General features: G+C 39.6%; 1 protein-coding gene across 1 annotated transcript; it reads left to right on the top strand.

Annotated features, from left to right (window-relative positions):
* Positions 1–24,386, top strand: LOC132257170 (uncharacterized). Its single transcript, XM_059753957.1, has 10 exons — positions 1–243; positions 1,505–1,735; positions 13,954–14,063; positions 15,009–15,104; positions 16,210–16,345; positions 16,470–16,603; positions 16,812–16,974; positions 17,803–17,965; positions 18,727–18,938; positions 19,010–24,386. Exons 2-10 carry the CDS (start codon positions 1,720–1,722, stop codon positions 19,165–19,167), a joined length of 1,188 nt encoding a protein of 395 aa, XP_059609940.1. The 5' UTR covers positions 1–243; positions 1,505–1,719; the 3' UTR covers positions 19,168–24,386.
* Positions 24,387–24,801: the final 415 nt, after the last annotated feature.

Genomic DNA, 24,801 nt, shown 5'->3' with positions numbered 1-24,801 from the left:
GTTTCGGCCGCAAGTCACATACACAGGATTGATTGACCAGTGGTTGAGGAGAGAGTGGTGGTCTTTTGTGGCCGAGGGCCGTGGCCGCGAGTTATGAGCCAGCGATTAATAATCATTATGTGAGAGAGCATTATTTGGCACATGGATGAAAAATAGTGTCCCATGAAGGTGTTCAGCAGCGATGCCAAATGTGATTATGTGCGATGGTGACACGAATTCAGTGGAAATTGTGAAAGGCTAGAAGTACGTGACATGGCCCAGAAATCCATATATCTCCCCACACAATCATGCCCGATAATCACGGGTGAATTTTAATTATTCACCCACACCCACGCCCCAAACTTTTGGCCCAGGGAGGAAAAGAGCCTCGGCTTTTTTTTCCTCTTCTCAACCACTGACGAGCAGCCACAGATGGGCTGAACGTCGGAGTTGAGGAATTTCCGACGCACCACAGCAAAAGTTGAAGAGACGCACCAAAAGCTTAATTAGTTATTCGTGTCTTTTGTGAACTTGAATGATATTTTTGTTGAGCTTCTCTCATTTTTTCCATCATCAATTCACTCTCTCTCGTCTCTCTTCCTTCTCTCTTTTCACTTCACCCTCGGGTTTTCTTCCACATTCCTTATTTCCACTCACTTGAGCAGCAAATGAGTGAAATGGCAAAGTGAAAAGAGGTGACAGAAAAGAATGAGTTGCCTGAGAAAGGCGGCATAGAGATGCTGGGGAGATGGAAGAGAATGAAGCAAATTAATTATTAAACTCATTTTTCAAATTGAAATTTCACTCCCGCCCCTCTGGGCTTACAAAAAAGAACTTTTGTTTTCGCTGTGATAATCCCAGGGAGAAAAATATTCACTGACCATTAACATCAACCCGAGCCGAGGGGTGTAAATCAGAATAGCCAACTTCGGTTATTACTCTTCTTTCGTTTCAACTCTTCTTTTCTCACAAAAAAAAATCTTTTGAGATGATTTGGGGAAATTCGTAGAATACGGAGCAAAAAATAATTCTCTATAGAAAGTCTAAAAATATATTCTGATGGTGAGTTTAAAAATAAGGAAATTCAACAAAAAATAGACACCCCTCAGACGGAACCCTTTTTTTGAAAAATAGCCCAGCTTCAACTGACGCAAGCATTTTCCGCGAGTGTTGGAAATTGTGCCCCACGAAGCTTCTGGGGATTATTTTTGTCATTGCGTTAATTATTTCAGAGGCGGAAGGTCGGAGCACTTTGCACCATTGGCCGACCTCAGTGGCTAAATTGCCCATTTCTCCCATCAGCAGCACGCTGTGGCAGATCTAATCGCGGCGATGCTGCCAGTGATGAAAAAAAAGTGGAGCACAAGGTGGATCAATTAGAGTGTGAATTGAGCGTCCAATAATCCGATTTTGCGTCTTTCGCCGCCCTCGGGCTCGGACGGTGGGGTAAGCGAGGGTGATTATCAGGCGTTGTGTGTGCGCGAATGAGGTTTGTTAATAATTAATTGTGAAAGTAATATTGCAGTGCCCGGTAGTTGGTTCATAAACAGAGCAAATTATCTGAATGGAATTATAGTGCATCCCCACATGAGCGTGCAGTGAAGTTTACACGTGGATTTCAAGCGTGAATATAGTGGCCAGAATCACATACAAAAAGCCCTCCCCAGAACCATCAGCAGAATGCCAAAATTAGTAGTGCAGAAATTTTGGATAACTCTTTGTGGATTTATGTTAATTTTGATGAATCACAGAACAAGTGAGTTTAATTACCATGATATTATTTCAACCAATTATTGCATTCGCGGTGCCATTTGCTCACGGCGCTCAATGTTGGCGTGCAATGTTTTTCGGTGGTGCATCACTAAAAATGATTTCCCGTATCAATTTCATTTTATGCGGGAGGAACAGAGTCATCACACTGGCGACCCTCCTTTATGACCCCAACTGGGTGATGTATTCACACAGGAATTTTAGCCCAGAGAACATAATCAAATCCCGTCAAATGTGTGTGTCTGTGTGTGCTTTTCAGTTGAAAATTTTCCACTCTGCACATATAGTTCGAGGCGCATTTGAATGCATTTGCATTGCGAAGTTCGCAATGTGAGCTTCAACGGATTTATTTTATGTAATAAAACTTCACACAGCTTCTCCAATACGCCGCCGAGGATACAGACCAAGTCCCAGAACATGTTGGAAAATGAACAGAACAGCGATTTCACTGATTGTGGATGATAATGAAGCGGCATTCGCTCGAAACAGTTCCAATTTATTAATCTTGTGCTGTACGTTTCAATTCCAATTTGTATACTAATGACTGTTTTTGGAACATTGAAAGCTTTGATATTATTTTGCACTTCATCTGGGAATATTTATGAGCTCAATTGTAGAAATTACTCTGTGTTTCAAAGTAGTTACAATTGATGAAACTTAGCTGGGGTTATGTTTAATCAGGCAATACAATATTGTTTGCATTTCTGATAATACCTTTAATACTATATTAAATAGCTATAAAGATCAATGCACGCAAATTGATTACAAATTCTAAATTACCTCCGAAAGCCATGATTGGAAGGATAAGTCTTTAATCGTCGCTGAATTCAATCAAAACACTTCATCATGGCGCAATAATATACAAACAATAGTCCAGAAACCTGTTGGTTCCACATCAATAGCCGATAAATCATAGGGAATTCTAATCAATAAACAAGTGGGCTAAAAGCCAAAACGAGCATAGTTAAACCATCTACTTTTGTCATGAGTCCGTTGAAAGCATTTCAAACAACCACCGTGATCACTGATAAAATTCCACTCAAATCCAGAGAATCCTCCTGAAATGACTGTCCCAGCGAGACTCGATGTAAATCAATCCTATTGATTTTCTGCCATTGTCCGACGCCCACGTTTTGAAACACGTTCCTCAGTCGCTCTGGTCAAAAATGCGAGGAAAGTCGCCATGAAAAAAACATGTCCATCACGCTTGAGAGAGTGCTGTGAAGGTCTTGTATTAAATTTGAATTTTATTCACAGCTGCACTACATATTTCATCATCCCCGAGTATTATATTCCACCTTTGCCAATGCTAAACATAGAAGGCATACCTTTCTGCATACAATAAAAATCCATCTCTCGAATCCGCGAAAATCAGGGCACGAGTTTGCTTCCTCCCAAAAACCATGGCATTTGAATTGTGTGTTATTTTGGGAGACTGCTGGGAAACATATCTTCATAAATTATTCAAAAACACACACGTTGAGGTACAGTGGATGGGAAATGAAGGAGAGCGTATACACATTAAATTCTTCTCAAACATCGGAGAGGACATGAAAATGCCAAAAGCTTTCACGGATGTTTGGATAACAAATGAAAGTTTGAAAAAACCACGCCAAAAGAGTGGTTTTCCGTCTTCTCAGAGCCTGAGAGCGGAAGGAAGTAGTTGCGAGCATGACTTTTCACTGTCGCGGTCGGGAAAATGCCAGAGATGAGTGCTGAAGATGAGGTCAAAATTCTTGTACAAAACTGAGAGAATATTGCAATTTATTTTTTAGAATCCCTTGCAGTCTATTTAAAGTTCAAATATATGTCTAAATCAGGTGCGAAGCACTTGAAAACTTCAGGTTTATGAGTGGTTTTTGAAGAAGTTGAGAAAATTTTCGTCAAACTTTCTCTACTTGTCGTGATTAGTTTGTTATCTCGAGACTAAATCACGACAAAAACAAGCTTTATATTTAAAAGAGATGAAAATAATAAATCTTGTAATATTTTTTCCGTATCCTCGCATATCCTTTTGCTGTTTTTCCTTGGTTTTCTCCCCCCTGAAGCAAGCCTATAAAAAATAAAATCACTTCACTTAATCATGTTTCCAATCCGGAATTCCTCAGACTCCTTTTCGCAAATTCCATGGAGTATTTTACAACAGTGCTAGAGATTCACGAAAGAGCGCCTATCAGCGTGTGGAAATGTGATTGAAAAATGTAATAAGACTCTCTTTTGTCGCATGATGGGAAGAGAATTACTTTGGCAAATAACTCCACGCACAGTCGCGAGGCGTGGGAAAAGACGAAGGTGGATTTATTTAATTCGGAAATAATGATGCGAAACATGTGCAAAATTTCATGAAATCGATTCAGCAATTCATTGGGCTGAGTGGGTGGCGAAAGACATCTCCCCCATCATTGGTGATAATTTGATCATTTAAAATTTTCTCCGCTTCTCACTTTTCATATCACTTGCTCTTATCTGCGATGAATTTTTCCTCAGTGTCGTGTCATTTAAACACTTATGGCACGAGTGGCAATTTTTCAAAAGTGGATTCATCAACCGAGGGGCGAAAGTACCCGCAAAATGCAAATTCACCCACAATTTTGTATGCAATAAGGAGGTGAAGAGATAAATCTCTATTAATGTTTAATGCATTTTCTTATGCATAAATTTGCCGAGAAGAAGTCAATGGGTAAAATTTCCCACTCAAGGAATCAACTTGAAGAGCGTCTTTTGAGCGGCAAACCCCTTGGATGCCAAGTTCTCATCATTGATCGTATTGATGATAATTTTCATCGTGCCTTCCTCTTCACTTTATCACTCTCCGGGAACTTTTCCCCCGCGGGCTTTGCCACCCCATGGGCTGAACGAGGGAGGGAAAAAAAATATATTCATCGACGTGGGGAGTTTTCAAACACAAAATTCCATGTGGGTGGATTTTGTGGGTCAGAAGTGGAAAGTGGGGTGTGGTGTGAGGCGGGAAATCAAGTCAGGAAAAGCCACGCAACATCTTGAGTGTCGAACTGAAGGGGCGGAGCGGAAGAAAGAATGAGATGAAGTGAATTTGAGTCATTTCAGCCCCTGAGCACATTTATTCTGGTTGCTATCAAATATTTGTCTATTCTTGCTCGCGACATATTTGCTCGGCATAGATGGGAAAATCTTATCAACGCCCCCCACCCTTGAGGATCACCCTCACTCCCCTGTCTTCACCGCCATGGGGATACAGCATGTAGTAAATTACTTGTCACAAAGACTTTCATTTATATACAACTTCCGCCCTTCACTTTGTCACATTGAGTGGGGATATTTTGTCGTATATTTCTTTTCTATGGAGCAAAAGCAGTGCCCGGAGCGGAGAAATTATCTACTATAGATTAACGCTATTTGATGAGGCCACCTGATGTTGTTCCTTCGCCCACCACCCACTGATATCTCAATGGGACTCTATTGATTCCCATTTAATTGAGGCATGAGCTTTGTGCCATCGAGTCCACGCATGCTGAAGGGATTGTCACACTAGCAGCAAATGCTCCCAATCAATTATTCACCTTGGCTCACGAGAAATTACTTGTCATACAGTAAATATTGCCCCCCTCCCACCCCTCAGTTGCTGTGGATGTGATGTGGAAAAATTGAAATTTGAAATTCCATTTGCATGTAATCTCCTCTAATTCCACAGAACATGCCAAGGATGATGTCGATGTTGTCTTACGGAGAAACACACCTCAAACCACCCTAACTCCCTCTCAGCCCGTGGCAAATCCATCCGATGGATTTCCTAACGATACAGGGAAATATCGAGGTGGGAATATTCAACAGGGAGAAATCAATACTAATACACCAATTAAATTACGGCATGGAAAAGCCTTCTGCCTCAAGTAAGGCATCGCAGTCAAGGAGGCAATAGTACATGGTTGTTAAATTGTATTACGTTGCTGGATTTATCATTTTATATATGGTAATCCAATTCAATCCAAGCGATCTAACAATTGTGTATTTTCACAATCATCAATAAAACACGAGGAGATTAAGCTGGTGGGAAATAGAAATCAACTCAATTCCATAATTAATGACTTTGTCATTTCCATCCTCTCATTCTGCCTTCACTACACTTCGAACACTGATAGAAAATATCCATCAAGAGTCTAATTTAATTAAATTAGGCACGATGAAAGCACTGTTTTTCCGTGAATTGTATTTCTATCGAGAGTATGTTCAAATTACATTTATATTTTACCCCATACAATTATTCCTACTATAAAGTATTGATGAAGGGGGTTTTAAATCGACCTTCATAAGTCATGAGAAATGGCGCTTTTTCTCTGTTCTCTAGAACACCTTTTTGAGAAACAACTTACATATGAATGTCCCTGAGTGAGGGAGCGTTTTCACGGGGGTGAGAAAAAGGCAGCCAAACGGGCACTCGGTATTGATTTTGTATATCGAAGTAATATTCTCCACTCCTTGAAAGTCCTTCCCCGCTCGTGCTCGGGAAAAGTATCAAATGGAAGTTACATGTGGGTAATATCGGAGCAGAAACGTGCATTATTAACTTATTGAATAAGTCAATAGCTAACGGCGAAGGCTGCGTAAGTGAAAAACAGTGAGGAAGAATCCTCAATGCGTCCTTCGCATTAATTTTCCCGCGAATTTCAATTATATCTCATTCATTCTTTTCATGTGCAGTTTGGCGGAATAAATTTTGAAATTATGTACAGTAAAAAGTGTGTGTGTTTATATACGCTGAGGAATGCGGTGTGACTTCTTGGGGCAAAAGAAGTTCCATAGTGTGTTTTTGTCAAAAGTTTTGTGTGCTTGCGCGGGTGGGAAAAAGTCAAGTGAGATTATGGCTTGGGCACAGAAATATATACACAAAGAAAATGGGCACAAAAAGCCGCATTGTTGGGCGCTTCTTATGGCAACATTATTCTGATTTCACTCTCTTTTTGGACAAAAAATTACAGAGTCAAATAAATTTTGAATGCTTTCACTGCAAAGTACTCCCTAAGCTCGCAATGTCTTGGGGTGCTTTTGGCTCTCGCACACTCAAAATGGGCTCTGAATTTTTCACGAGGTGATTGTGAGCCCCGGAAGAAGTTCACCCGCCATAAGCTCACCATAATTCCTTGGCATTGTCGTAAGGAGCTAAAGGACATCGCATCGCCCCCTTGACCATTTGAATAAGAAGTCCAGAAGACGCAATTTGCCTGCGGCGTGGCTCTGACATGATCTTGATGATGTCCTCCACTCGCACTTTCACCTCAGACAAAACACAGTATTTAGATACCTCTTCAGCAGCATGTCTGCTAATAATGTCATCAGATTGTGCTTGTTTGTCCTCCGACCGCTCATATCCAATGACACCCTCCCCATATTGACCTTCTCTCATGCCATCTGCAGCAAATCAGTTCTCTTGTTGTTGAATTTAATATAATTTGCATTTGATGAATGTTTCAGTACGACACAGAATACCATTTCTCCCGGCAATATTTTTTGTCCCAATGGATGGATATATTGTTTGATATGAATATTTAAATTGAAACTATGCACAGATGCTCACGTGGAGTCTGCCCAAGAACTGCTTTTCGGAGAGTGCGGAATTAAACTTATGGAAATGTGAGCGGAAGCTATTTTGTGAGCATTATGAGGAGCAGAAGAAGAAAGTAATGCAAAAATAATCAGTATTAATCTACAGATCGCTATCATGCAGATGAAGTGCATAACTTGTGTTTTTTTCATACATTTCCACCCATGGTTATGATTCAAAACGATAAGGGAAGGGAGGGAAAATAAGGGTTTGATAAATGTGCAGGTGTTACACAGCAAAGGGCAAGAAGCGATTCATGAATTATACGGTGAAAGTCTGAAGAAAAACGTCGACTCTCGCAAAGAGTTCTTAACATGAAATTCAAAGCTTCGGGAGCGAATGAGAACGTGCCTCAGGTTCTAATTGCAAAATTCATTGAATCAGATTCTCTGGACTCCACCTGACCGAGAGCGATTAAGAAGGATAATCCTCAATGCTGCCCAGCGCACATAAAGTATTCAATAGCCAGAGAGATTTTTTAATTTAACCCACGTTCACCCTTCCTTCCGTTTTCTTGCCAATTTCCGCGCTTTCGCGTGGCAGAACGCCAATTGGGCGTCAATTTCCCATCGACAAGAGAGATAGAGTGTCAAAATTGGGAGCAAAAAACGGTGCTTCTCCACCATATTAATGTCACTTCGTCACTAAATTTCGTGTCGCGGAAAAGGGGTTGGAAAAAGGCCCGGGATAGACATATACCTTCTGCCTGGGGGTTGGAGATGGAAAAGCGAAGCGGAGAAGCACGAATGAAGGAATTGGACAAATTGTTCCCAGTCACGAAGGTGCGGAAGAGCGTGTCGGACACGAAACTGTTGTTTTCTTCCTCATTGAACCACTCTCCAGCTCCTCAACCCATCTGGCCATATATTATCACTGCACAAGAGTCTCTGGGACTCTGAAAGAAGACGTTGTGCAAGTTTGCCGTGGTGTTTTTGAAATTGGAAGAGCGCGCGATGCATCCGAAGAGGGTTGAAGATTATTATGCGCGAGACAAGGAGCTTTGCAAAGGCGACTTTCTTTCGTCCAATATTAGTTTGCTTCTCTATTATTTATGGATTTCCATAAACATAATGCTTCTTCAGTGGCGTGTTTTCTTCTCCTTTTCACCCTAATTTCTCTTCTCTTGGCTGCTTTCAGACATAGAATTTCAGGCATAGTGAAAGCGTGAAATTCCTCATCTCATCGCCTAATAAACGTCATTCATTGTCTTTTACTGTCGCTCAGCACACAATTTGGCGAAACGACCAGAAAGTTGAGCATCATGAGGAGGAATGTGTAGTAGTTGAAAAATGAGAATCACTCGAGGATAAAGTCCTATTTTCGATTGTTGAAACTTTTCAGAATTGAGGATTCCCAAGTTAAATTGCTTTCACAGACTATTCTTCCTATCTGGAAACTTCCCACACACACACACGCTTCAATTGATATATTATTGGGCGATTATCTCCTGCTTTCCAGCACAAAATAACATTTGAAAGTTTGTCCATCTCGCAGGAATTCAAGGGAAAAGTGAAAAATGCTAGATTGAGAGCAATTGTGGGAAATAAAGACAATAATGAACAGCTATGGAAGCTGCGATTGATAGACAAAGTTCCCCAGAGAAATGAGAGCAGAAAAATTCATTCATTAGGAAGAGAGAAAATCCAATTTATCAAGACAATTACACTTGAAAATGTTTCACTAGAGCTTAAGAGAATTAATTATATGACTTGGAGTGTAATTTTCAGTCCTTGATTAATGTTTAAGTTTATCGATACCTTATAATTTCTCCGAAATCTAAATTTGAACAACCATTCTCAGAATATATTCTGTCTTTTCTTCTCCCTCTGTGATTCAGTGCCCGTGTAAGCCTATAAGCTACTCATGAAAAAAATTTTGAAGGTGAACAATATGGGGAAGAATTCATACAAGAATTTTTCCATTAGCTCTTCACATTTCTTTTCCACATATACACCTTTCCCGCGGTGTGCTATTGCGTGAAGGGCGTGGGGACTGGGTGCGAAATGATAAAGTTTTATATGAAATTCCACGAAAGGCGCTGCGATGATGCCGGATGTATAACAAGGATCATTAAAAACACACGCTAAATGTGTTGTATGTGTTTTTGAGTGGAAGACATGGGGCGAGAAAGTGGCTTTTTTTCATCTCACAACCATCGGAAGGACGAGACTCGTTGAGGGTGCGTGAAAGCTCCCAAGAATGTTTACTCCACACACTCTTCGAGGCCCTGCCGAGGGAGGGTGTCCCTCTATTGCCAGGTGAAATGTGTTGCGTATGATTCTAAATATGCACACATATCGCACTCTGAGGGTTGCGCTCGCACAGCGTGGAAAATCATAAAATTTTATCGCTGAGCCTATCGTTTTCCATCTCCCCAACTATATATCTCTCTCTCTGGACTCACACACCTGCCCTGGACCAGGGATGTACTTCCTCCGGCAGCGCTCCTTGCCACCATCATCCGGCGAAAGCTCACCGAAGCCGTGTGTGGCCTTCTGGAGTCATTCTCGGAGGGTGCATACATCCATATAAAGATGTGCCACAGCCATCCTGGCATGTTGTACACATTTATATTCGACACACGGACTTTGGGGAGACGTGCTGGTGAATTTGAAAGGTTTTCCCACCTCTCGGGCCGGATTACTCTCGCCTGGTGAACTTTCTTCATCGATTGAGGAAACCTTCTCATCTGTTTCGTGTGTCTGTGTCTTCATTTTTCCCTCGCCAGCCGACCTCCTCAAACACACACTTTAGATATATTGAATTTCAATTTCGTGGCCCATTTCGGGGGGTAGTATTTTCAACAGTCACTCCCTCACTTTTTCCCCTCTCTCTCTATTGTCTCTCTGTCTCTCTCGTGCGAAGGATGACCCAAGCAGAAATATTCTGTTTGACCAAAAGCTCGCACTGTCAGTTACAGCGAAGATCACACCAAGAGTAATAGACATAGTCAGACCACACGAGTGAAATGGACACATTTCTTTGCTCATTTGCATAATTTTTCATGACCCAAAAATGTTCACAAGAAAGTGTCACCGATGGGCAAATGGGCACAAAAATTCATGACTCACAAATCACGGTGGCCGCAAATGCCGTCATATTTATTTATAAGGCAGCTCCTGAGGCTATTTCTGGAGTCGCTGCTTCACCATCTTGACACAGTGCTGCATTCAAAATTGGATTAATTAAATTCCGACCCACTTTCTGCCATTACAAACTCATTACTTTCACACCTTGTATTGGGTGGCAAAGGAATTTTATATTCCCCTGAAATTGGATGGGGTGAGTTTGTGTGCCTGAATATCATTTTTCCGGGAGTGTTTTGCTTCGCTCTGAAAAATACCCGGAAATTCAGCATTAACACACCGGGGAAAAATGAATGATGGTTAGATGATTTGGTGCATGCAAATTCCAGGAACAAAGCTAACAAGGTAAATGGCCTGAATGTCGATTAATTATGGGTAATAGGAGATTTTTCACGCGAAACTTCTGCACAAAAGGTGTTTAGTAAATTTGATATTCCATTATTGATTCGCTGGAAAGCGTTGAATTCTAGCGTTATGCTTTTCTTATTTGTGTGAATTAATAAAATGTCGAATAATCAGATGAAAATCTCCGTTTTCTGCCTGTGAAAAAAGGGCGCCAAAGCGTGTCTCACAAAAAGCGAAATATGATGAAGGAGAGAAATTTAATTGAACGTGAAATGTGGCAAACAATAAATTTAAATGATATCGTTTCATCTCCACTTTTCCCAGGAACATTTTGTCAATGTGCGTTGAGAGTCATAAAGAAAATTACATAATGAGAAAGTTCTCGCAAATCTTCAGGGGTTTACTTTTGCCGTAAGGTGGAAAAAGTGTATATGTATAGATGGGTGGGTGGGAATGGTGTGTGTTTTTCCGTGGAAAAAGGATGGGAATTTAATTTGACGATATGCCACTCTCGTGATTCGCCACACAAACACACACACACACACTCACGCTTTGGGATGATGCTGTGGCAAAGAAATTAGAGTTGCAGAGTGGAGTGAGAGTCGTCATATTAACTTTGGCGAAACTTTTCCGCTTCATCTCTAAAAGCCTCTCTCTCTCTCACCAATTCACCCTATGGGAAATTTTACGGAATTCACACACTCACAGTATGAATCACACTTTTCAGACAGCTTTCATTTCCTGCGTGATATCAATTCTGACTTCTCGTCAATTTGATTTGTGCCGTAACAGTTTCCTCAATCCACTGTCATGACAATATACGATCAATTTAACAATGCCGTGGGAGAGAGAGAGGCTTTTGAGCATCAGATGCTGCCATTTCACTTAGCGAAGTGCCCCTGTTGGGCCGTTGGGCGACGCTGCGATTGGAAAACGTAACAAGTTCTCGATACACATTTTCGATATCCGGACCCATCCCCATTGTTGCCCATAAACATGTCACAATCCTTTCAGTCTTCAAAAGTGATGTCATCATTTACCAACATCCTCTCCGTCCGCCGTCATAGCCCAATGATGTGGCACTGGAAAATTTATAAGCTCCCCGAGAATTGATCGCGAGGCAATAAATTCACCCATTGATACCGAAGGCGAGAAGTTTATTCTGCCACACCAAGTGTCGCTCCTGACTTGTAGTGAAATTGAATGCATCTCGAAAGAGGCGAAAAACACCCCACAAGACTTTACAGCACTTGCATTTTATATTGCCTCGTTCTCTCCCTCTTCTTTGGCAAAATCAATTTCAATAGGAGTCACAGGATGAGACAGTGAAGGAGATTTCATGGAGGGAATTTCCATAAAATTCCCATATTGCTGAAATAGCTCGCGAGGCTGCTTGAAGTTTCTACAGTGGAAGAAATTATGGGCTAGGAAGATTGTTAAAAATCTCCAACACTAAGTTGTATAATTTAATGGAAAATCACAATTAGGTTTCTCTGGACGTCAGATGAATTTTTTACACCATCTGTTATTTCTCCAAAAGCAAAAAGGGTATTCAATATACTCAAAAGTGTTCAATCTATTCTTCAATCATAAGAAAAGTTGAATTAAATTTCTACATAACTTATGAGTTACATTTCACTGGAATATTACAGAAACGTTCAGCCAATTTCTCAAACATTAAATTAAAATACATGACATTAAGCTTCTCGGAAGATCATCCCCTTTCTGCTGAATTCCATTAAGTCCTGAATGTTCCTTGATTAATTCTTTATCCCGCCAAAGTTGGCGATTTTCTTCATGCGCTTCGTGAGTGTAAAAAATCACCGCAATGAATATCTCGCTGGAATCTTTGTACTTTCACAGTGTGCACAAAAAACTGTTCACAATGAGTTTCAATGGAATTTGCATTGCATCAAAAATTTATATGTTCGCTTTTTCTCATCACAGACACAGTCGCACATGAGTTTTATTCGACCAAAAATGGGGGGGTGAAAATATATGTAGATTTTCATCCATTTTCAGACTCATCGTGGCAAATTGAATTGCATTCGCAGTAAAACGCATGCCGAAACCTTTTTTGAGATCATGTATTTATTTGAGTGTGAGACAGCATAAAATGTGTCACTTCGTGTTGGGCTTTTTCCATGAAAAAAATTGAAACAAGCATTAATTGCAATTTAGGGAGAATTAATGACTTGTAAGTACGTTGGTAATTGCGAAAAAGCATAATATTTGTGCACAGAAAAAAGCTTGAAAATGTATGAAAACCAAGCTTTGCCGGTTGTGCAAACAATTTTGCAGCGTACTTACGAGAGTGGAAAATTAAATTTATTGCACATATATTATACATAATTTGCATGACGAACATTTCATGCATGCAAAAGATGAGTTTTTCCCTCTAGAGAAGCATAATTCTTAAGCTGTTTAGCATGAGATTTTGATCTACATTCACCATTGATAAGCTTAAAATTTGCAGCTTTCAGTGCTATTAAAAGTATTTTGTTGTTCAAATTCTATCTGTACAGCTTGTCATGAGCATAATGCTAGAACAAATGGTACATGAAATCCATCCTGATCGACGAGAGAGCGTCATGTGTGTTGCACACACAGTAAGGCATTCTATAGTGAGAGTTGAGTTTCCAACTGGAAAAATAGAGAATTGCTTTTCAATTTCAATCTCACAATATTCCACTTTATTGCACACTTTTTTTTCTCCCACCTCGTCCCAAAATTCACTTATAGTGGAATATAGTGAAAAATAATAAACATTTTCAATTTACTCACCCAACGCTGCGGATGAGCGCTGAAGCCTTTTTGTCCTCACCCACAACGGAGTGTTCTCATCATGTGAATTTGTATAGCATGACATGCGAATAGTGTAGAAGAAGTGTTCGTGGGTTACGAATATAAGCAATAAAACGCTTTTCATATTCACTCTCTCTCTCTCTGCGGAATCAGTGAATGAGTTGAAACAAGTCAACATGAATTCAGGGGTGTATGAAAGTATAGAAAGATGGGAAACTATGGAAATTAAATAGATATGCATGTCGAGTGCGGGAAATGGGAAATTTGCGTGGAAAAAAAGAACGAATATTCAGCGTGAGCAAAATGGCACGAACTATAGATGAAATTTGTGTTTTGTCATAGCAAATACTAATTTAATTCTCTACTTTCTCTCCACGCATTCGCACACAGGCGGACAATCCGAATTTGAGGTTCAATTAACAGTTAGAAAATACGTGGAAAAGGGCTCCAGTGTCACTCTCCACTGTGAGCACAATGTGAAACCCGAGATTTTGTACAAGGTAAGTGGAGACGCCTGGTGTACGTGTGATAATTTATTGTCAATGAAGAAGCTCCACCGAGAGCTTTTCCACGGCAATTTTTTTTGCCTCCCACCCAACGCCAAGACACATCCTTTACACGTTTCCGATATCAGAAACCCTCATAAAATATATGTAAAATGTTGGAGTGGAGAAAAAAGTTTAGCGTGTAACAACTTAATATATGGTATTGTTGATAAAATATTTGATATTCTTCACATATTTCTGGAAGCCAACCAGAGAAGTCGGCAGAACCAGATATCTCAGGAAGAAGCCCAGAGTGTGTGTGTGTGTGCATGGGAAAGTTTCCTCCACATTTAGAGCCATATGAATAAATTTATGATTACCATAATTTCTCATGTCAAAACATTCCACCTCTTTTATAACATCGGCCATATCACAAAGTTTCCTTCACTCTTCGGCGAGCACGAATTGCAAGATGGAATTTTTGGAGGCTTTCTGAGAGGAGGAAACTTTCACTAAGAACATTCCATCTTCAAGATGAGCCAAGAAAAGAAACTTCTACACAGAATCAAAAAGTATTTCTGATTAAAAAATGTTTTTGATGAAAAATATCTGCCAAAGATGCTTTGAAACTATATTCAATTTGACCCAAATTAAAGCACTAAAGCCAATTACAACTGATTTCAGGTTTGCATGGGTCATAAATTCATCATCATGTGGCAGATTTTCGTGATAAGCATGCCAAATGTGGATGTTAATTGCAAATCGTGGTCAGAATTTTCTCGACAAATTGAATAAATCAGTGATTAATGACAATTTCATTACTGGGTGGGTTTAAAATAATCCCGAAAACACACAAAGCATAGGAATATGTGGCGAATTTAAATGGCTTTTCCTTGTAAAAACAAAGTAATTGAGGGCCATATTGCAGTGAAAATCTTCAATATCTTCTCCCTTTTCCAGGTCACGTGGCTGAAAGGTGGCAATAAAATATTCGAATACATTAATGGACGCAATCCACCTTTCCGAAACTTCACCGTTCAAGGAGCACTTATCGACGTAAGTGTAGCTCTTCCACCCCCACCAGATTCATCATGAGCCCGCGTGAAATCAATCACTGTCTCCAAATGTGCTTGAGATAATTTATTGCACATCCAGGGCGTGAGGCGCAGACAAGGAGTTAAGACGGGCCCTTTTTTGGGCCGCGTGTGTGCGTCTGGCGGCGGGTCAAGAGGGTGTCGGGAAGTCATAAATTCACGCATGAGTGAAATCACGGCTCTTGCGTCGCGCGCCTCGCAGGATTTGGATGTCTTGCGACCGGATGTCAGAGATGTTGGGGATGCGCGGTGGCTTTTAATGAAATGTGGCACAATTTGAGCATGTGACACGCAAAAATAACGACCACCCATAAATCCTTGTGTTTATTACATCGCTATTTTGTCCGCCTACACACGTTTCACCCTGCGATGCGCAAGATAGTGGCGCTGAGAGTTGAGTGGAAAAGAAGAGGAGCGAAAAAAAAGCTCCAGAGCGCGTAATTCACTGAAAGCCTTCCTCACGCGCCCGATTGTGATGAATCTATTGGCATAGGGAGCTCAGGGGATACAAGACAGTGAAACGTGATGAATTTCCGTGTGCCGGAGAATAGATGAGAATGGGTGGTGTATTGATTGATGACGAGCATAATTCGGAAAATCCCTTCAGCGGAATGATTTTAAGTTCAATGATTTATCGATTGTCTTCCATCCGAATCACCAGCCCTATCTTTATCATCTCCGGCAAGAAAGCATGAATAGCGAACTGGATTATTTATGAAGCCCGTCTTATGTGTAATTTAATTAACTCACACAGAATTGCTCAATTTGAAGCTGGGAATGATGGATTAAATGAATTTTGAGGGAAAACAATGCAAACAATGTCACTTTAGCAGTCAATTGACTGTATAGGGAAAAATCCACACAATATGCGATATCCTCTTTAAGTGATCATTGGCGCGAGTTGATGTTGCTGTGTATGAATTTGCAAAATACCCAGCAGTGCTCATAAGCATATTAGCCTAATATCATCATAAAGGACCCCTTATCTTATCAAGTTGTGCTGCATAGCCCGAGAGCTTCCCTTTTATCTCATTAACGCCAATTCTCCCTCTTCCGCACGGGCGCAGTGGGCGTCATCGGATGAGCGTCAGGTGACTTTGAAGAATGTGGATTTCGATGCGGGTGGCTTGTACTACTGCGAAGTGTCCACCGACACGCCGATATTCACAAAAGCGTCACAGGACGAGCAGGTGCACGTAATTCGTGAGTATCTGGGCAAACCCAAATAATCCCTCTTTCTCTCTCTCATGTGGCTACAGTCTCTAAATCAAATTGATTAATGAATATCAAACATTTGCCCGACCCAAATGCACACACCCTTCGTTAGTTCCACAAAATGGACCACCTCGGATCTCATTCAGCAAGAGGCAATTTTTCATCGGTGAAAATCTAGTGGCCAATTGCACAACATCCAAAGCCAGGCCTGCACCACACATCACGTGGCTTATCAATGGGAAAAAGGTAGGGCGAAAGAGGCATTTTTCAAATTTACATGTTCCCCACACACACAAACACACCGACTGTTGGCAACTTGTTGCAACTTTGGACCTTTGCACGACTGGCGAAATTGGCTCTTGCCAAGGTCCTTTTTTTTATCCTTGTCGCTCGCGCGCGCACACATTTGGTCAGGACAGCAATGGCAATTCTGGCAATTTATTTAATTCAACAGGTCGACGATAAACACATAAGAACGCTCTTTCCCTATGCATCGAGTGGCAGCGGTGGAAAAAGTGCTCATCGATCAAAAGTTCAGCAACACCCCAACAATCCATCGTACGACAGAGTGGACTTAGCAACTGACACATTCCCCAAATCACCGACCCAAGCGAAAGGTAAACCTCGTCCTGAGTTGCTAAAGACATTGCTGAAATTGGAAGAGGGTGGGTGGGAAAATTACAGGGCAAGGAAATCTATTCTCTTTGTGTAGTCTCAACTCAGTCCTGCTTGGAGCTCCACCAACGAAGAAGGATGACAGGATTTTTATCACTTTCAAAAGTGGAGCTCCACAGCACCAAAAGGGTGCCATTTGTAGTGGCTTCAGACACACCTTTCTGTGACCTCTATCAGGTGGGGAGATCTCCTAAATAGACTGTGCGCTGTGAAATTGATTCTCAATTAAAGTGGTCGTGAGAAAAGTTTAAAAATACTTCCTCCATGCAAAGTAACGAGTTATTTTCAACTGAAAGCCCTTCGTGTGGGTTTGTCGTGGATTTGAAACACAGCGCGCCGCACTACCTTTGATTTCCCCACTTATATTTCTTTGGGGGATGAGGAAAAGGAAGTTGAGGCAAAGAAAGTGGAGAAACCATAATCATTAACATGGGCAAGACATTATCATTAAATGACACTCTCCAGCATTTTATTCGAGACATCGAGGGTGTGGGGCGATAAAAATAAAATAAAATGGGGTAAAATCAATACACGGTGAGTGTGGCTGAGGCGCGCCAGATGGTGAAAAGGGGCGTCCTGGGGTGGCTCATGAAATTTGTTGATCCCAGCTGCGTCATCGGAAAAAAGAGAGAAAACTCGGACATGGTTTTTACATTCAAAAGGCCGGGATGGACAAAAGTCGAGCCATTTGCAGAATTAATAAAAGCATCGAACCATTTCGGCAAAAGCTGCTCCTCTTCACCCATATTATCTCTTGCGTCCTCTCCCAGATCGCCACGAGGCGTCGTCGCACATTCCGCGGCCGCAATCTTTCGACACGTTCCACGCATCGAGTCGCTCCTTCGGCTTCGGCGGCAGCTTCGAGGCCGTCCCCGCCAAGGACATCCACTCAGATTTCTACGACAATAAATACCACGACGCGAGAAAGCATCGGTGAGTATCCAATATATATATATGAAGCTCTGGCATGTTTTCTTGTTATCATCATCGCACTGAGAGAAAATTAAGTTAACGTTTACATCACTTTGTGGACGCATTCTGAACTCTGGTGGCACATTCCTATTGATCTCAAGTAAAAGGGAAATCGAATTTGTCGAGAAACTTGATGAATAACAAATAGAAATTGCCTGAATTCCAGTTCCATCCCAAAGATTTCCAAACATGACCCAATTTTCGAAATAGTATCGACATGAACTCTACCAGGAAATCAAACCCAGCCAGCAATATTGGAGAATTGAAGCACTTTCTGAACAAGCGTAAAATAATCGAAAACAGATAGTTAGAATGTTAGAAATGATCGAAATTCTCAATACCAATAATTTTGATATAAAATTGATGATCTTGTGAATTTCTGTCTGATAAATTGGCATTTTTCCAAGCATTTTTCTCTCAGTGCTTCTTCACCCTACTTCACTGAGCAACTTATCGAATTTCTCTTCTTTCTTCTGCTTCAACAAGATAACTTTCAGTCTATCACACTTAGCTTTCGACAAGCCTTCGAATCCTGGGTGGAAGATGAGAATTTTAGAGTCGATAAATTGTCATGAGAATTCCTTACACGATTTTCTTGTTGTCAATACTAATAAAACACCTTTGCATCCTGACTTGCCTACGTGAATTAATGAATATTTGTTCACCTTATCGATGCGAATTGGTTGTAATTCTGGTGTTTGACTTTTCTGCCATCGCCACAGAAATGGCCGAAAGTACCGGCGGTCGTTTGGGGAGGGCGTAACCGTGAGGAATCCCCACAGGCCCATCTTCGCCGCCAGTCAGTTGAGCGTGGAGGTGTCGCAGTTGCACGCCGGCAGCAATGGACGCCTCGAGATCACCTGCCTGGCCACAATTCCCGCTCACGTCGGTCCAGGCGAGCAGTTTGCCGACTACAAGACTTTTTCACTCAAGAGTGAGTAACAGACACACAATTCCTCCCTTCAGCTCAATTATCTCAAGACACACTCTTCTCTCGTGGGACAGTTGACATTGAGCAGCCCGAAGTAACGTCTCCCGTTCCTCAGCCGGCACCACTTGGAAACATGTCGACTAATAGTGCAGCGCTTTTCACAATTAACACCCTTGTTGTTGGAGTACCAATTGCTTTTGTCATAATTCAACAGAAATGCCAACGACTATAAAATCAACAGCCTTCATTTTGCCACACACACACAAAAAGCTACCCTATAATTATTTTGCGTTGTCTTCGAAAAAAGTGCTCCTCTGACTTCCTCTCTAGAGCGTCCCAGGAATTTTCCCACCCTGGCAAATTGCGCATTTTGCATTCTTCCGCGTCAGATTCGCGCCCATGAGCGACAAAAGGAGCCGCTGTTAGGACAAAATTTGGTGTATAATTGTTATTTTTCTGCGTGAAACCGTCAGAGATCCACTCACGCGATATAGATTTTAATTAATCCTGTAAATCTCCTTGTTTTCGCTTGAATTCTAAAAAGAGACGAGAAGAGAGGATATTTATGCGTAGAATGGATGGACAAAATTAGGCGTATATTATGATGATGAGACAAAATGTGAGACATATATTTTAGGAGAGAAGAAAAGTGTGGATATAAATTAATTGTAAATTAAGCGTTTAAGGGAATTTTGTACCGATTTTACATGTATAAGAAGCGTTTATGTTATTGCTTTTCTCATTTTATGCGGACTTTTTCTTGTGTTTTAAAAGAAGAAGAAGGAAAAAGAAAAAAAACAATTATTAAATTAACAAATGTCGCGTGTGTATATTTCTAGAGTGCGACGGACATTAGTGAAATGTTGTTATGATTGAATATATAATGTAAAAGTGATGAAAATTTTCGCCAAAATGAAATTTAGAGAAAAAAAATGGATAATCTTTATGTTCCAAGCGAAGATGACGCCTGAATGACGATTTCAGATGTTATCTGGGTGAGAAAGAGAGCTTTCTCAATATGAACAAATATCGTGCATGAGACAGTTTGCAAAGCTTTGAATGAGAGGGAATTGAAAGTGTACAATTGAGGGATTTATTTAGTCATCACGAGTGGGGAAAATGAAGGATAACTGGAGAGGAGTCTAAAATCAATAGAGCGAAGAGTAAATGTTACATTAGTGAAATGACGAGAAAGGGTTTGCATCCATTTCCTGGCCAAAAGACATCTCTTTGAGTGTCGCACTGGAAAATTATTTCCTACACTCTGAGCATATTTAATTTGGGAAATTACTTTCTCCACCCCTCATTCCGGGGATAGGGGAGAAAATGGGGATGGTGCGGTTGAACCAATAAACTCCACATTGAGGCATTAAAAACACTCGACAAATACCATAAATGCTCTGTACTCTGCTTTCTCCGGGTGTAACCTGGGGGATGAAAAATATCCTTTAATGAGAAAGTTAAACATTCGCCCACTTTTTAGGTAAATGTTTTTTCAATGGCCCTCAGGCAATTTCAATTTATACCCCCTGGAGACCACCCACACTCTATCAGCGCCACTCAGTGCCCAACCCCTTGTCGCTAATGTGATTTTTCCGCTGATGGAGGACTCATGGAAAAAAAAATCTAACGCAAACCCATCCTCTTCAGCGCCTTAATTGAGTTGTGAGGCGAAAGTTGATGAAATTATTGTGCTGCCCAACTCGACGGGATTGTAAACTGCACGGCGTAATTAATTGAGCGATGGGCCATCGGTCATTGGGGACCTTTGTTGACAACTCAATTTTTCACAGATAAATTTGTTGGCCATTTTACACGTTACATTGTCACTTTTCCCATTTTGCCAATGAACACAGAGTGAACATGCTGAAATTTTACATTAATGGACAGCTCCATTAGCTGTCATTGTACTTAATTTTAGCCTGATCCTCGATTTTAATATATTTTCGAAACTCCATCTGCGAATCTTATCAAATTCGCAGATAGCAAATGACAGAATCGATTTTGTGTGTTTGTGATAAAATTACAAGAGAGTGCACTTTTTAATTCACCCGCAAGTTATATTTATTTCACTATTCACATGTCAATTTAAAATATATTATATTGGACAAATCGACCATCCCATTTTCCCCTTTGAATGCTGGAAATTAAATAAATTCCCATTTCCCTGGACGAAATGAAAATCCATTAATACGAAAAACCTTGTTAACCCATAGGAAATTATAGATGAAAAGTAATAGATCAATTCATTGTAAATGAGCTAAAATGACTATTGAAACAAGCTTTAAATGTTTTTTGGGAGTATTAAAAAAAAAGAGAACAGATCGTTTGTGTGCGGAGAAACATTAAATAACAAAAAAAATGAGAAAAATAAATGAGAATTACGTACTGATAGTTGTGTGTATAAAAGTAACACTATATAGAAGAATGTGGGAACATTTTCGTGATGAGATTCACTGGAGAATTTTCCTCACACCATATATATTATTAGGTAAAATGAATTTTCTTATTGACCGATTACAAAAGGGGTGGAAATGAAGAACAAGAAAACACATAGTTGAGACCACATAGAGAAGAAAAACTCTTTCCGTCTCTCATTCCAAAGCATTTCTATAATAAGCAAAAAAGTTCTCACAGTTTGTAAATAGTGATAGAAATGATGCTGAAAACTGAGAGAGAGAGAGAGGAAAGAAAGAGGTTTTCATGGTGAAATGAAAACATTTATGAGCCAATGAGGAGAAACGATGGAGAGAATTCCATGAAAAATTAAATAGTAACAATTTAAAGACACTGTATTGTTCACACACACTAAAAAATTGACATCCCTTGGCGAATTTCACTTGATGCGGAGGTTTTCACGGCAACATGGTCTGTGAGCAGGGCGGAAATTTGAGCATGAAAATAACAAGGCAGGTGCAAGACTTTCCAAGTGAACACAAGAGCCCCAGAAAAGCTCCTTACAAGTGGTCTCTCGCTAAAGAAACATGTCTTATGCAGGTATTGACGTCTTCCTATGCTACGCTGTCTATTATTATATTACAGAGAAGGTGAGATAGTATGAAAAGATACCGTAAATAGAGTAAATTTAACGTTATTTAATACTAAAAAAAACAAGCATATGTAAAACAGAAAATTTGAGAAACATCTAATAAGCTTCTTAACGATAGAAAAGCTGTAACTTAAAGAAAGTCTTACGAGATGATTTTTTCCTTATCTCGAACACACTGACAAATCTATAAGAATAACATTAAAATGACGTGGAAACAAAGAATATTTCATAGAGATGATAACTTCAAGTTTTTGATTTAAAGAAGAAAAAAAAAACACACTTTGAAGGAAAAGAAAATAGTCTTATTGTAGGAGAAATATATATTTCTAGAGTTCTCAATTCATATAAACAAAGAGTTTGAAAAAAAAGAAGTTTTTTAAATAGTGGACATTTTAATGGAAAATGAAAAAATTGTAAAATTTATTACCGATTTCTATGCTTGACAATCTTTGAAATTTGTACAGATGAGAAAAGAAAAATATTACAAATGCTTTGTAATCCTTAATTTTTCACTCCTCATTCTTTCTTAACCAGTTAGATAAACATACATTTTTCCTTGTGTGAAAAACACCTCCCAAGCCCCGAAGCTGGCGGAGAGTTGTGCGGAAAAGTCATAGAGAGAAAAGAAGTTGACATATTTTTTCACTTGGAGAGATATTTTTATAAAGTCGGACATTTTTTATAGTCGAGGTTTCTCTCCCAATTCATCCTTCTGAGATTTTCGTTAGAAAAAAATAAAACTAAATATCCTTGTTGTTTCACTGACCAAGATGAAAAATACCACTGAAGAAAAGACAGCTCCAATCAAAAACTTGAAGGCTAAAAAGACACCCAACTTTCCCTATAAGTAGCTGAGAAAAAAAGTATTTTCCAACAACACACATAATATAAAATACACCATAACAAAGCATAAATAAGCATAACCAAGTAAAGTAACGAGAATATTAAATAAAATTCAATGAGCGTTTTTTGGTGTGGTTGTAAATAAGAAGTGGCAGAGAGTGTGTTGAGAATTGTATTGAGAATTGGCAATTCTCCTGCGCATTTCTGATCAAATGAAGGGACTTTACAATATACAGACTTTGTACATGCAAAATTATGCCTTATTTCCCAAATTTTGTACACAATTAAACACAAGCCCAGTTTAACATTTAGAGCGACTACTAAAGGAATATGAAATGATCCTTATTGGAAAACAATATGCTTCTTTAACTTCATATTGTGAAATGAGTGTTGAAAAATCAAATGCATCAAGAAATAATACTTGTGAACATGTTTATGCGATTACATTCTCAACATTTGAGGCATTCCTTCTCAGGCTGGAGTGTAAAATTACAGCAAAACAAGGAGCATTCCGAAAGGCAGAGAGAAAACCTCCCATTGATATATTTATCCGTGTTTAATGTGGCAATACACAAAACATATCATGAATGTTGTAAAAGTGTATGGAGAGAGAATTATTTTTTGTACATATTGAAGAGAAAGAGAAACCATGATGAGAAGGCCATTGAGAAGCATATGAGGGCAAAATTGAGTAATATAAATATATTTTAGGAGAAGGAAAAAAAAACAAACAACTCTAGACAAGTTCTTTTCGTCAAATTTTCGCAAGAGAAACTGCTGTTCGACATTACATATAAACATGTGTGTGAAGATGAGTTCTTAGGACGGTGGAAGGATGTTGAGAGGATCCACATTCAATTCGCTGAGTTGAGATGATGAGAGAGAAATATTTAAAAAGAAAAATTAATGAAGAAATGATGATAAAAAACACTAAAATATAAAGTGAAGTATTGAGTATTATGCAGAAATATTTCCCCGCATGAATATTAATCAACCCAGTTTTGTAGATAGGAGATAATGAGAAAATTCACAGGATTCTTTGTTAGCCCCTTTTGAGCATTCCAATACCCTTATAGTTGCCGTTAAAGAAAATTTTTATGTCCTCCTCTGTTGAAGAACTCTTAAGATGGCAAAATGCAAAACTGGAGAAACGTTAAAAGTTATTTTTCTTTGTCAATCTATATAGTGTTTAAGATTTAATTGTAAAACTAAAAAAAATGAAAGTGAGAACAACTTATGTATAGGTGAAATAAAATGAAATGATACTAAAAAAGTGACATTAAAAAAGTCTTTATTTTTTAAAGAGATACATTTAATTACCCTGAAAACTGTAGTGTGAATTAAGATGGTTGGAGAAATACGAGGCATTAGAGTGCTGAAGAAGATGTTCTTTCATTTTGTAAAAAAGAAGAAGAAGAAATCATGATAATGAAATTCAATTTTAAAGAAGATGTAAAAATTATATGAAGAAAACATTATGAGAAAACTGCGAAATTATGAGACAAAGAATGAAATAAATGTTAATATAATATAGCCCAGTAAAGTTATCATCACTATTTTCTCATTTTCAGCACAGCTAAGCGAGAGCTTTATGGAAATTCCTGGGCGATGGAGGGAAAAAAAGGAAATTTCATGGTTTCTTCATTAGTCATCATGTCAATTCCATCAACAGGTTTTTTTCCACCCTGGCCAAAGTGTGGTGCTGAGAGATGGAAAAATCGTCTATGAAAGTTCCATGAAAGGCAAAAGTGGTGGAAAATAGATGAAAAAAGCTCCGCTGCCATTAAGCACTGGGCCGGCAAAGGTAGGTTATATGAGATGAAGGGGCAAAAAAGGCTTGGATAAGTCTGTGGGTGTTCTCCTTTATGTGACAACACAAAATCAGAGTTTCTCCTTTTGAGCCCCATAAAATTTCACCACCCAAAAATTCCTCTTTGATGACACACGAGGAGAAAAAAAACGAGAGCTTTTTCC

The sequence above is a fragment of the Phlebotomus argentipes genome, unplaced genomic scaffold, assembly GCF_947086385.1.
Source record: "Phlebotomus argentipes unplaced genomic scaffold, Phlebotomus argentipes genome assembly contig_42, whole genome shotgun sequence".
NCBI classification, from domain to species: Eukaryota; Metazoa; Arthropoda; class Insecta; order Diptera; family Psychodidae; genus Phlebotomus; species Phlebotomus argentipes.
The sequence above is the reverse complement of the archived record's forward strand: the minus strand, read 5'-3'. Positions and strand labels throughout refer to the sequence as shown.